Here is a 14,183-nt window from a genome sequence, read left to right as displayed (position 1 = left end):
TAATTAACTACTCTTGAAAAAGGGGTGACAAAATGTCAAATTAAAATCAGAAAATTGTCCATGGCTTGGCAGCAGAAGAGAATTTCCCAACATTTCCATGTGATAACAAAGTTCATGTAATGACTCATATTTTGTGAAAGTTTAACTGAAGACAGTTGAATAGTTCTTGAGCAATTGCCTGCATAATATTTTTTGTCGAAAAAGAATTTAAGAAACATTAGAATCACTACATGTATATAGGGTCTTCCGTGAAATCGTATGACCTTCAACATAATGCAAATACAGTATTACGGGAATGGATAAAGTCAATGCATTTTTTTCTAGAAATAAATCAATTTTTCGAAAGCTTGTATTTAATTATGATGGTAAGTGTCATTGCTTAACTATGCAATTTAAACTGTATTCTAGGAAATAAGCATCCAAGTATGATCAGGAAGGATAATTCTATTTTAAGGAAGTGTAGTCATGTTTGGCATAAATTAGCAGGGAAATAATAATATATTTAACCTATAAAAGAAACTTTTTTGATCTGTTTGAATAAAGATACAATGCTTTCTAGAGCCCTTGTAGTATCACTCTTCATTTTCGTCTTTGTAGAAAGAATTCAGTGTGGCAGAAAACAGTAAGTTGTTGTGTCAAATAGCATTTTATTGCTGTTATGACTGCCCATGTTCTTTGAGAAGAAGTTTCTTTTGCAGAGATGGTAGATACTGCTTAGAAAATGAAATCTTTGACAAGAAGTCGAATTCATGTACAGGTAGGTTAACCTTTTTGTTTAATAAAATACTTATAGTATTTTGAATTGATGTAAGATAAAAATTGTGTACATTCGATTCTGACTATGCTATGTGGCAGTTATTTTCTTTTTGACTGCCTATGAAAGGATTTAGTTAAGAAATTTCCAATTTTTCTTTATTTTACATCGACGCTTGTGTTTTTGTCATTTTGTTTAAATAATTGACATGTTCTGCAATAAATAAGGATCTATTTTTGCATTTTTTTAATAATATGTTCTGGAGTTTTTGCTTCCTTAATACACAAAGTTATTTATTTTTTTCGAAATTTATATATATTTTTGAATACTGGCACGAGTTGGCTGTTCAAAAAACATATTTGCTAGTTCATTGAACAGCCAACGAGGCTATCAATAATTTCAAATAACTCATTTTTTTAGTATCAGCAATTATAATTACAGCGTCTACTTTTAAAGTGTTCAATATCAAATCATTCGAGTGAGTATATCAATCATTTTGTCTTGCTTATTGAGATTTTGAAACTATTTTTATACATATACTAGGATGCCCTCCTGGGTACATTGGAATCAACTGTAAGAAGTCTTGTCCTGCAGGGCATTACGGAAATGGATGTCAGTCCCTCTGTCCACAAGCTTGCCGAAAAACATGTGTTTTTACAACAGGAAAATGCAAGCAACCAGGAAATCGAAGTAAGAATCATGTTGGTTAACGTCACTGGGAGAAATTTTGAATTAAATTGAAGGGTATATGACTTACCTATATCCTCAGTGTTTAATATCTATTGCATTCAGTTTCGTTAAGTTTTGGGAATGAAAACTCTTCTTGGAAAGGTACTAAATGCAAGTTGATATTAAACACATCTATTTAGCAATCCATATTTTAATATATGTAGCCTTAACATCCTTTTTTTAGGTGGGAGGGTGGGAAAACCTTCCACCAAACGCAATCATATTTGAATACATGTATTAATAACCATCTGCCTCTTGCATGTGTATCCAACTAATCTCTTCTTCCACAGGTGTTGAACTAATACTGATTAACACGTCTCTTAACATCCGCTTTGATATTAACCAATGATGATCTACCCATATCCTCAGTGTTTTTTATCTATTGCATTCAGTTTCGTTAAGTTTTGGGAATGAAAACTCTGCAATATGATTACCCCTTTAACCAATTTTCCATTAAAGTAGGAAATCCATTCAATATAACCATTCAACAACGAATTCTCCATTCCCAATACTCAGAACAAAAATCAATACCAAATTTTATATCTCAATTTTATTATCATTACAACCATTACTAAATACATTTTTATATAATGACAATTTATTAACATTATTGATTTTATATAATGATAATTTATTAACATTATTGATAACCCCATAGTAATACATGTCTTCTTTTGTTGAAAGTACAATTCTCTGTATAACTAACAATACTCCACAATGCATCGTAATCTATGCAACTTTTCTTTCTCACCTAACTTGTACAACTTCTTTCTCCCAATAGAATGCATTTTTTAAACCTGAATAATCTGCCTTATCTTTATACTCTTTCTCAACCATATCTGCCTGATGCACAGATTCTGCCAACTTTGATGCAACCACTCCTGAATCTACAAGTGTTGACATTCTACAATAATACTCTGCGCTTGACTTTCCAAACCATCCCACGTGATTCATAACTTGATCTACATTATCTACTGACCCTGACAATGCCATAGTAATAGCACACCCTGATCGAAAACTATGAGGCGTTTCCCCCTCATAAGTTCTTAGTGTTGACAAATAACATCTCATCCTCTCATACACCACTGAGTAACTGACATTCTTTTCCAAAACTCTGCCACACTCTGCAACTGTTCTGAACAAGTATCCCTTGGATAAATCAACATTGTGCGACTTTGCAAACCTAACAAAATCTAGTAAACCCTTCACTGGACAAACTACAAAATCAGTACATTTTTTAATCACACATGAATTGCATTTACTTTTATCACCTCTAAGAGTCCTTCCAAATGTATGTTTAAACACTAACCCTAACTCATCAGTTAGACACTTAACCTCCTGTGCAACAACCGAGAAAAGATCACTAGCTCCATCACCAGTGAAAACCTGAAGTTTTAACCAAGCCTGATCCCTTAACAAGACATACCTTTCCCTAACATGAAGATCATCACGTTTCAATTCTCTGTCAAAAAACAATGATATTGCCCTAACCTTCGACCAAAATATTGCATTTGCTTGTTTGGAAGTACATGTGACTTAGCCTGTTCTTCTCTAATTAATTTTGAATATTCCTTAACTAAAGGAGATGCATCAGGATTCTCAAACCCCGAAATCAGATCCCAATATCTTCCAAAACCCTGCTCATCAAATATTTGAATCAGCTGCTGAATCATGCTCTCTATTGTTCCAGAGGCTAAGCGCTTTTGGCAATTACATTCAACATTAGTTTTAGTACCTAAAGATGGGCAACTCAATTCATGTACAATTGTTTTCCGTTTAGAATCTTTCCAAACCAAAAATCGTCTTACATCATTTGGTGTACATTTAGCAAGTGATAAGGAAAAACTTTTTAAGAAGTTGCTAAAAATTTCGAATAGACTGTTCTTCTTCTTCAAACCCAGGTGATGACATAGTAATTTCATCCAACTGTAAAAGTCTTCTGTCAATTGCCTCACAATCTATATGCACATCTGAAATTCTCTCCTACAATAAATCAAGAAATAGAATGTAATATTCAAAATCACATGAATGATACTCGATATGCGAGTAAGGGCCATCTTAAACCAACTGAATCTAAAACAAAACCATTCCTACTAGGTATCCTAACACATCCTTTTTCTCCCTTTAACCCCAGACAAACTGAACAAATTGAGCATGACTGAAGTTTTGGCCACCAAATAGGAAGAGAATTTATCTTTGGAACAACAGCACCCTGCTCTTCGAGGAAATTCAGTACAGGAAGTATTAAAGTAAAAGGTGGATACACATACGAATTCTCTTCCCCAGTGACATTCTGACAAAAGACATTTACTCCAGATGATGAAGGCGTATGACATGGTGTAAAATGTTTCAGAGCTTTTCCATCTACCGATCTCATAACATTAGAATCCAAAGACATCATGTCCACAGAATGAGGGCCAAAACATGACTCAACCACTGACCAAGACTTCTCACTTAACATACTATCTGCCAAGTTAACGTGAAGGTATATCAGCAAGATTCAAATCTGAAGGAACATAGGTTAAATGTAAATCAATGTTATGTTCAACAACAAATTAAAAACTTTTCTTCATAATACAATTTAATGGCCTCGATTTTCTTCCTTGATTTTTCCAAGATCCCATTACTGCCATGCTATGAGACAAAACTTCAACCGTAGAGTCTTCTAAAACATCACTTAAAGATTGCAAAGATATAAGAACAGCATCAGCTTCTTTTTCATGAATTGGTCTACAATCACTATTTTCCCAGTAATCACCTTGTACAGTACAACCATTTTCTAATTTAACATATGCTCCAAACCTAAAACCCGATGCATCAGTATACAACTCTATTCTTTTATGGAACTCAGACCTCCATTTTAAACAACCAGACCAAGTGTCTATAAATCTCCAATACTCAAGTTCTTCTCTCAATGACTCTGAGATTTTCGCACTCTTACTATTTTGTTGACAAATAGAAATAGCAGCATTAGGTTCTCTACAAAAAAGTTTACAACCTGGAACTGCTAAACACATAGAAATGCATTTCACACAAAATCTTTGCAAAGTCCTCAAATCAACTTCACTGCCTGACAGAATTGATTCTCTCAACTGAATAAATTTCTGTTTCTTATCTTCTAGAAGTATATAAGCTTTCCTAACAGAGTCAACCAAGAAACCAAGATATCTTTTACAAGTAGATGTGTCTAATGAACATTTACTAAGAGGCAATGTGACCCTATCCTCGTCAAAAATTCTACCATTACATACACTAGTTTCCTTGACTCCATAACAACTAGTTCATCATCATCCCTATCACTTCCCCTTGAAACAACAAACCGATAGTCAATATATAAAGTATTCTGAACTGAAAGCTTCGTTAAATATGTCGTAACACACATACCTACTGTGTGATAGATAAAATATGATGTCTTCCACCCAAAAGGAAGACTGCTATAAACCATCAAATAGCCACCAAACTGAATACCAAAATATGGACGAGATGATTCTGTCAATTTCACATGATCATAACCAGACTTTTCATCACAAGTTGCCATGAGCGAGTTTTTCTGCACAATTCTATGAATATCTTTCAAAGTATCTAGCATAAAAGGTATATATTTTATCCAAAGATTCAAAAACCTTTCATCATAACATAATCTTGGCTTTGATGGCTCAACTGTCAGGGGAATTATGACCTTTGGAGGCTGACAACAACCCACCTTACCTAACAATCTAATTGAACCAGATGGAATTCTCTCACACAACTCTCGTGCTGTAAATTCAACATGTTGTTTGCAGCTATCGGCATTTTTAAAATATTGTCTAGGTGGGGTATCAGAATCAAAATGTTGACACTTAAAGTTTCCCTTAAAATGTCGAAAAAATTCACCAATATTTACACCATTTTTAAGCCATTGCAAAACATCAACATTTAACATTTTAGAGTCAATAATGTACTCCTAAAAAGAAAGATGTTCATGCAGTTGACCAGATACAAAATACTTGGGATCACGTAATGGAAACGTCTAATATCAAATTGTACACCACCATTAAGAACATCTTCAGCCGAAGGGACGTGATTTGCAAGCAAAGCAACTCCCCCTTCAAGTGTTAACCATGCTGGCTGATCTCTGACTTGAACTTTTACAAGATTAAATCCACTGGCCATTCTCCAGTCTGGAACTTTGTGATAAATGTACATTCATCTTGTGGACTTTTGGTACTTTTTCTCTGTATAAAACAATTAACTAAATGAGAACAAGCCAGCAATAGTACACTTAAAAGAGGAATCCCTTTGCCTACAATTCACGTTGTAAACCCACTAGGGCATTAGTGTCCCTTGAACTGTAGACAAAGAAATTTAATTACATTTCATCATTATGATAATCAAATATTAAAACAAAATTATTACCGTAAATCTGGAAATGTTTACTGTAGATAAATTTTTAGCAAATTTGCGCGTGCATTGCATTCGCAAAAATATTTTTCTTAAAAATAAATCAACATGTGAAGAATTTTTTTCTGAGAACTCATGTCTTTTTTTAACTTTGAATAGGCGTCGGTAAGCACTGGTCATTTTTAAAAGAAACCTGTTTACATTAATCTACTATATAACTACAAGTATGGAACGCCGTCACTGCCTTATAGCAGAACACTACTATTGCATTGTGTCAACCTTCCATTACATTATGTCAACTCTTTATGACATGAACCCACACTACTATTGCATTGTGTCAACCTTTCATTACATTATGTCAACTCTTTATGACATTAACCCACCCTACTATTGCATTGTGCCAACCTTCCATTACACTATGTCAACTCTTTATGACATTAACCCACACTGCTATTGCATCGTGTTAACTTTCCTTTACATTATATCAACTCTTTATGACATTTACACATGCTACAATTTTATTTCGTCAACTTGAATTTCGTTATGTTTACTTTTCATGACAATCTTAGTTTTTATTAACTGATGTGAAAAGCTCATGCCATACTGTGCGCACTCTTCTACATTATGTCGATTCACTATTACGTTATGCGAACGCGGGTATCCTTGGCCTTTATATGAGCATAACGTATTTTCCGAGTTCTGCAAGCACTAAAATGGCGGGAGAGAAAACTGTCGTAGAAGAGATTCTCAGCGATTTCGGAATGACATCTTTAAATGAAAACTTTAAGCGACAAATGATTGACAATCTTGAAACATGCAAAACCTTAACACTGCGACTGTGAATTAAAGTCACGTCGAAATTCAATGGTGTTTACTTTAATCTGATAATTGAATAAATCAAATATTATGAATCGTGCAGCAATCATTTTTTTTTTCTTTTTCTTTTTATTTTGAATTGTTTGTTTTTGTTTTTTTTATAAAAGTCTTAAACTTAGTAGGACATTGCATTAGTTTCACATTAAGTTTAGCGGAATTAAGTTGAAAACTTTTTTTTATAAAACTATAAAGCCTGAGAGCTTCTCCGCTTTCCGCCCTTGGTCTCCAACCATATACCGTCCCCCTTCCTTGTTCAAGATTCCCATATATGCCACTGATATGTGCCCATGCATGCTTACTAAGGCATATTCAATTAATTTAGATGAGCGACTGGTAGATTTTTGTAATAGAATTCTGGCCCTGGAATGATTAAAAAAAATTACTAAATCCAGTGACGTAGCATCATTTTTTTGAAAGAGGAGGTCAGCCAGTAAAAAAAATTATTTATCCGAAAAAACTAGACAAGCCAAGAAAAAAATGTCCAAGCCCGAAAATCCTATTTCGGGGAGAGTGGTCCAACTTCAATCAATCCTATTTTTTTCCAGATATATTATATTACCCTTAGTGGACTATATTTCAACAAGAAGTGGGGGTGGGGGGGGGGCTGTACAGTTTCAATGAACATTACATTTTCTATAGTAAAGTTATGTCTGGGAAAAGAGGGGGGTTGATATTATGTGCCTGTAATTTGTCCTAATCAATCAGGACCCCCCCCCTTCTTACCAGTCATTAAAACACGGTCGTCAACATTTATTATATACTAGATATACAGCTTTGAGATAATGTAAATGTATTTTCGCAGCAGGTAATGAACTTGGAATCCACATGATAAAGAGTTAACACAATATAAAGATATTTTTAAATCACATAAGAAAGAGTTGGCATAACGTTATAATATATCCACATCACGGTATGGAGTTTTGGCATAATGTAATAAAGTGTTGATATAATATGAAAATATGTTCACATTATGTTATACACTTTTTACACCACGTAATAAAGCACTGACATAAAGGTAAGATGTGTTCACCTCACATCATGATGCCCTCGCCGTAAAATAAAGATAAATCCATATCACGTAATAATACTTTGATATAATAGAAATATACACTCTCAAAAAGGAATGGGCTTTTGACTTCATGTGATGATAAGATTAATTATAAAACACAATTTACTTGACGTAATGCAATTTTGACCTCACATATTAAAGAAATGAAATGATGTAAAGGAACATTCATTTCACGTAATAAAGTTTTAACACAATGTAAACACATTATCACTTCACATAATGAATTTTTTACTTCAAGTTATGAAGTGCTGACATAATGAAAGGATGTATTTACTTCATGTAATGCAGCATTGACATGATGTTAAGATATATTTTCATCATCCCATAAAAAATGGACATAACGTAAAGATATGTTCACATCACGTAATGATAAATTGACGTAATAAATGCATAGTTGTATGCTATAAGGCAGTGACGGCGTTCCATATACAAGTTGATTACCCGTGCGTGTAAATTGCCCTCATTATATGCAATATCGTCCGATTATTTGGCAAGCACTGAGGCGGTATTTCCCTTTTTAATTATTTTCATCAATTAATTTGCCAATAAAGAGAGAACTGTCATTTTATCTAACCAAGTATCAACACGGGCGATAACTCAAACTCAGTGCATTTACTAGAAAGTTCCAAATGTAAACGCGGCGTGTAAATTTTAGGTGAGAAAAAAACCAAACGTTGAGAAAATTAGTTATATTTTTTCTTCATTTGGATTATACTTTAGGTTAAAAGGCATACACAACCTCTAAAATGTTTGTTATAATTGATTTAGAAATTATTTTCAGTGCAAATCCTTTTGTATTTTTATCAAAATTGTTTCGGAGCGATTTTTCAATATCTTGCCACGTTGCGAGTATATTGTTGGTATTCTAACTGGGCATATTATTTGAAAAATAACCTGATATGAAAATCTTTAGTGATTTTTATTTTTAGCACCAGTGACAATTCGCAAAAATTTGAAGCGTAAAAATTAATCAACAGCTTTTTGACCCAAATTCGCAAAAATAAATCGACGTAAAAATTTCCAGATTTACGGTATGCTGAAAAACATTTCAATCAAGTCACATCAATCTTAATCATCTTACTTCCCTTTTGCTGCTTTCATTTTCTCACAATCTTTCACCTGATGAGTAGTGCTCCCCTGGGTCTGAAACCTTGACGGAATGTACTAGCCCTAACAGATCTACAACCTTAATTTACATAATAACCTTCAGATCCACCGATTTGCTGAGAACCAGGAAAATATCCTGAAGGATACATCATACTCGGTGCCTGATATGGATACAAATTGTTCAAAGGACTTACAGGTGTGTCATCTCTTCCATACCCACTTTCAACCTTTTTCTTCTCAACTCTCTTTGACTCATTCTTAGACTCTGATTTTTCTTTCAAGCACTTTGCAACAGCTTTTGATATAGCATCTGCTGCCTTGCCCCCCTCCCCCCCTCAAAAAAAAAAAACAAAAAAAAAACACACACACAAACACGAACTTGAAATATCTAATTTAGTCTGATACCGAGTTGCCTGTCTTGACAACTCCTCATATATTTCTGCCTCCTCATGAGAAACCTTCCTTGCTGTCTTTGCAAGATCCTCAAGGGTAAGGAGAATTAAAGATATACTAGGATCCTCTTGCAAACAAAGACACCTCGTCTTTCAGTTCATTGACGGCATTTTCAGAGGACTTCTCCAGTGATTTCAATTTCATTTCCACCAGAGATACGTCATCGTCTTTTCAAATTCTCTTTAACTTGCTCTTGTAAACTAGTACCGGGTGACTACAATTAAGTATAATATTAACTGTCACAAACATTTTTTTTAAACAAAAAAGGTAATCTACCCCATTCCACATTCAATACTAATTTGTTAATTAAATATCAATTCCTTACATAGCTTACCTCCTGTAACTCGGGTCCTTTGAGTTGACCAACTTCATTGGCAAATATTATCAAAGAGTGTAGAACTCATCTAGCCTCCCCTACATCATTATTCTCTCTTCCAGCCATCTGCATTATTTCAGCTAATTCTTCACCAGTTAATTCTCTTACATACTTCTGAATAAATACCACATTCCAAATTATTCAATTTTCAACCATTAACATATATGTAAACAAGATACTTATTATGAGATGCATAGAAAACAAAATAAATATTACCATAATCCCACACTGTATTTCTAAAGAGTTTCAAAACTTAATCCAATATTCAATAATTTTATTTGGTCCATTCTATATTTTAGAATTATTTTATACATAATTATATAGAATATAAACATTTATCATATATACATACAGACATACATGTATATCAAATAACTATCCATACCTCAATGTCAGATACCTCTAAATTATCTGTTCGTATGTTCTTGCTAATTCTAGCAAAGTCTTTCAAAGCTTCCGGCTGTCCAGCCCTTATTTTCTTTATAGTGGGAACCAACCTCATGCCTTTTAAAGAGTGTCGCTTTTTAAGAACTGTCGGCAACACCATGATTCTAAAGCAAGAGAGATAACTCAAATTATATAAACATTTCTCTACCATTCGCGCTCTCCGTTGAGTAATTATTTTATTCATTAGAAATCCTTATTATCAAATACTCAATAGAATATTACCAAACACGACAAACAATATTTTGCTAAACAACAAATAGATAACTGACCCTAAAATATGCACATGAATGAAAATCTCGTGCGCCTTCGCGACTACTCGAACATGTGACTATACCGTACACGCACAGGTGAATTCTTGTTTATAACCAAAATACCCACCCATTCTCTTCTAAATTAGCTTAAATATACTCTTATAGAATATTTTATTCATTCATGAAAACATACAAATTTCCAGTCAAATCCCATAATTCATTAACATATTCACTCAAACTCCTCGGTTGTTCATGTAGCCACCTAGTCTTTTCCAACCACCAAGGTCTTAAATAACCTGACCACCAATGCCACATTCATCGCCACCATTGCAAAATATCTATCGCCACCAAAGCTTAATAAAAAATTTACCTTTTCCTTTGGTGTAAAACTTCAGCAATGCTGCATGTACCAGAGCGTGCGTCTTCCACAGGTGTTAAACTAATACCGATTAACACGTCACTTAACTTCCGTTTTGATATTAACCAATGAGGATCGTTTTATAGCCATTTATAAATGATCAACGCGTAAAAACACAGTCAATAATCCGAATGTCATTGAGCGTCATGGATCACTGCACTAGCTACGTAAATACTATATGTGCAGAGAAGAAAATGTCTAAAAAGAGATTATAATGTTCAAGATGCTGCCAGGAATTTCCTACAAATACAAAGGATAAAAGTTTTCAAATGGTTGTAGCTTTATAAGGATGGAAGGATTATACATTTTTAATGATTAACTCCATCGATACTTCAATACCTCCTTATCGCATTGACGTTGTGCCCATATGGTTTTGCATAGTTTCCATACCTCATCGATCAACTGCATAGACTTTTTTAAAGATCTCAATAACATCCGAATCAATACAATCCGAATCAGTACAAAAGACACTATAGTAGTATGTATTGATATAGATATTCAATTTTAAAGTAGAAAAAGATTTTAGTAAATTGACCTGATTTTTACATACTAATAAAGAAAATGTAGGAATTTATTTAGACATTGGTCAAACATCACAGTACAAAATAGATTTTCCGTAATTCAATGTGTGCGCGAACTTTTCTTACAACCCTCGTATTTCATATTGATTTCTAATAACTATTTCCATTATATAACCAAAGGTTTTCTTTTCAGCATCGCCCTTACATTTTAACTGTGCAAGAAAATTGTTTGCCCATTATTTTTTAAATTTACATCATCCGAATAACCCTACCAAGGACGGTGATTTGATTATTCCGGTCTCTGTAACTCTTGATTTTTATTTACATATGCTAGCGTATCATCCTGAATACTATCAGGTAAACTGTATACAACCATGTCTCGCAAAAAAAGTTTGAAAAAAGATGTCAACCTCTTAGTCCCGAAGCATAGTGAGATACAGGTGATACTAGCTAGCAGAATGTCATTCGGCGTAATACCTCAAATGTAAGACTAGGCAATCCAAGTGGAATTGACATCCCTAGCTTCTAAATATCAATTAATAGGTTTTATCGTCTGACGTCACGGCGTCAGACAGTACTAGATTTAACCAGGGCTTATTTATGCAGTCGTTCCATGAAATTGTTTAGATAGTTCGATGGTGGAAATTTCGATACATTCATGATCTCCAAAGTCCCATGTAGTTCGTCCCAGGAGGAAATGAGCTTTTATTTACATTACTGAATGATCTTGTCTTTAGTATAATCCGTGCTTTCATCTTTGAACATGTCCGCTTCAGTTCTCTACAAAAATGCCTTATTATTAATCTCACTGTTTTGTGTTGTGTATCAAAGATTAAGTCATTTTACATTTTATTGTTAAATAATTGATTTGTTATTTTCAGTAAAATTATACCTACCTTGACATTGAATTACTAGTACTAGTACCTAAACATCAGGTACGTGGTCAAATATTTTCTCTTAGTTACCCTGCTCCAAGTATTGTAAAAACTGATTAAACAGTGCCTAAGAAAAATGCAGTAAAACAGATTGATTGATTGATTGTATACTGTTTAACGTCCCTCTCCAGAATATTTCACTGATATGGAGACGTCACAATTGCCGGTGAAGGGCTGCAAATTTTGGCCTATGCTCGGCACTTACGGCCTTTGAGCAGGGAGGGATCTTTATCGTGCCACACCTACTGTGACACGGGGCCTCGGTTTATATGGTCTCATCCGAAAGACCGCCCCATTTAGTCGCTTTTTACGACAAGCAAGGGGGTACTGAGGACCTATTCTAACCCGGATCCCCACGGGACTAGTAAAACAGAAAGACATGTCTTATTCAAGTTCGCTTTTAATTCTTTATTGTGTAATTAGATTTAGAGTATGTTGCTGAAGTGTTATACTTTACTCCTATCCAACGATTATATTTTGGACGATATTACATTGTAAATTAGTTTGCATCTTCTTGTTTCTTTTCCTAGATGCTTCAGTTCAGAGTTCCATCAATCAATTACGTAACAATGTTAAGTAGAGAATCATTGTACATCAAATGGTTTGAGAAGCAATGAAAGCTTTCAAGAACAGCAGGGGAATGGTCAGCATGTGTAACGCTCTGTCAAGATTGTTATCGCCAGGGTTAGGATTAGGGTTATACGCGCCCATTAACTTAATGATTAAGTGATCAAAGATCTTCCCATTGACTTCATTTACAACCTTCATTTTATTCTGTTTGTTGAATAAAAAATCAGTTAGGTCATTTAGCATATAAAACATTTCTTGAAAATGACGACCCGGGATTTTGAAACATCTTAAGCCTTAAGTCGATCAAAATCTTTATTTTATAATAAAATGTTGTAAAAGTCAAGCAGACCAGAAGGGTTAGGGTCAGGGATATTTTTTAATATTGTTTCAAAGAGATGTTGTTATGTGCAAATGAAGAAACAATTTCAAGTTTCATTATCCTGGAGCCAGGAGCTTCAATTTAAAGTTCTTTGTACTTTGTACATTGATTATGCATGATCTCTTGAAGATATACTATGTATTATTGAACAAAAGAAATGATATAACATAATATATTATTTCTTTCCGCTTTATGAATTTAAGCAAACCACGTCAGACAAGCTTTTTAAGAAAGCTAATACTTGTTTTAAGGTTCCATTTTAAAAAAAAATATCTATGACTGTTCCATGTAAACATTTCAAAATTTGTCACCTGTATTATAAAGGAAAATATTTTTTTTTGTTTTCAAAAATAGATGAATAAATAAGTTAATACTGTCTTTTGTAATAATCCCTGCAAACTTTCAATTATCATCAATCATATTTTTTTTTCTATTTTTATTTTTACATTAATGTAATGATAAGCTAAGGGCAATACATGTACATTGAATCAACACAAATTCTACAAAACCATTTCAGGAACCATCTCTACAATACACATACAGTAAAACTCGGCTATAGCGAAGTTCTTGGGACCTGTGAATTTAATTCGCTATATCCGTAATTCATTATATCCGTATAACGAATTCATATAACCATTATGGCGAATTCGTAATATGCATGTTTTTCTTGAAGTATTACTACCAAATATGTTAGCGAAGTAGATATTACAAAACATAATTTATTATCTACGATAACTAAGGTATTATTACGAATTGAATTTCGTATATAAATCCTAAAAGGAAATAAAGTCGGTTCAATTTATCAATTTTTTTTTTAATAATCTTTGAAAGTTCGTTATAAACGATGTGAATTTCATTATATCTAACCTCAATGGGACTCAAAATCAGTTCGCTATATCCGTAAATTCGTTATATCAG

General features: G+C 33.6%; 1 protein-coding gene and 1 pseudogene across 1 annotated transcript; one reads left to right on the top strand and one right to left on the bottom strand.

Moving 5' to 3' along the window:
- The first annotated feature begins 412 nt into the window (after window positions 1–412).
- Window positions 413–1,464, top strand: LOC134232572 (cell death abnormality protein 1-like). The gene is made up of 3 exons (XM_062714559.1): window positions 413–622; window positions 699–757; window positions 1,298–1,464. The coding sequence occupies exons 1-3, from the start codon at window positions 549–551 to the stop codon at window positions 1,462–1,464; spliced, it is 300 nt and encodes a 99-aa protein (XP_062570543.1). The 5' UTR covers window positions 413–548.
- Window positions 1,465–3,271: 1,807 nt separating this feature from the next.
- Window positions 3,272–10,674, bottom strand: LOC134232573 (uncharacterized; annotated as a pseudogene).
- Between the last annotated feature and the right edge of the window lie 3,509 nt (window positions 10,675–14,183).

This window comes from Saccostrea cucullata, unplaced genomic scaffold (genome assembly GCF_032062105.1).
Source record: "Saccostrea cucullata isolate Sc308-1 unplaced genomic scaffold, CSIRO_AGI_Scuc_v1 ctg15223, whole genome shotgun sequence".
Lineage (NCBI taxonomy): Eukaryota > Metazoa > Mollusca > Bivalvia > Ostreida > Ostreidae > Saccostrea > Saccostrea cuccullata.
This window is presented reverse-complemented; position numbering and strand designations above follow the sequence as displayed.

Coding starts and splice junctions, on each gene's coding strand:
- LOC134232572 (XM_062714559.1), top strand. CDS start 549: ATGCTTTCTAGAGCCCTTGTAGTATCACTCTTCATTTTCGTCTTTGTA. Junction 623..698: donor ATTCAGTGTGGCAGAAAACA/GTAAGTTGTTGT, acceptor TTTCTTTTGCAG/AGATGGTAGATACTGCTTAG. Junction 758..1,297: donor GAAGTCGAATTCATGTACAG/GTAGGTTAACCT, acceptor TACATATACTAG/GATGCCCTCCTGGGTACATT.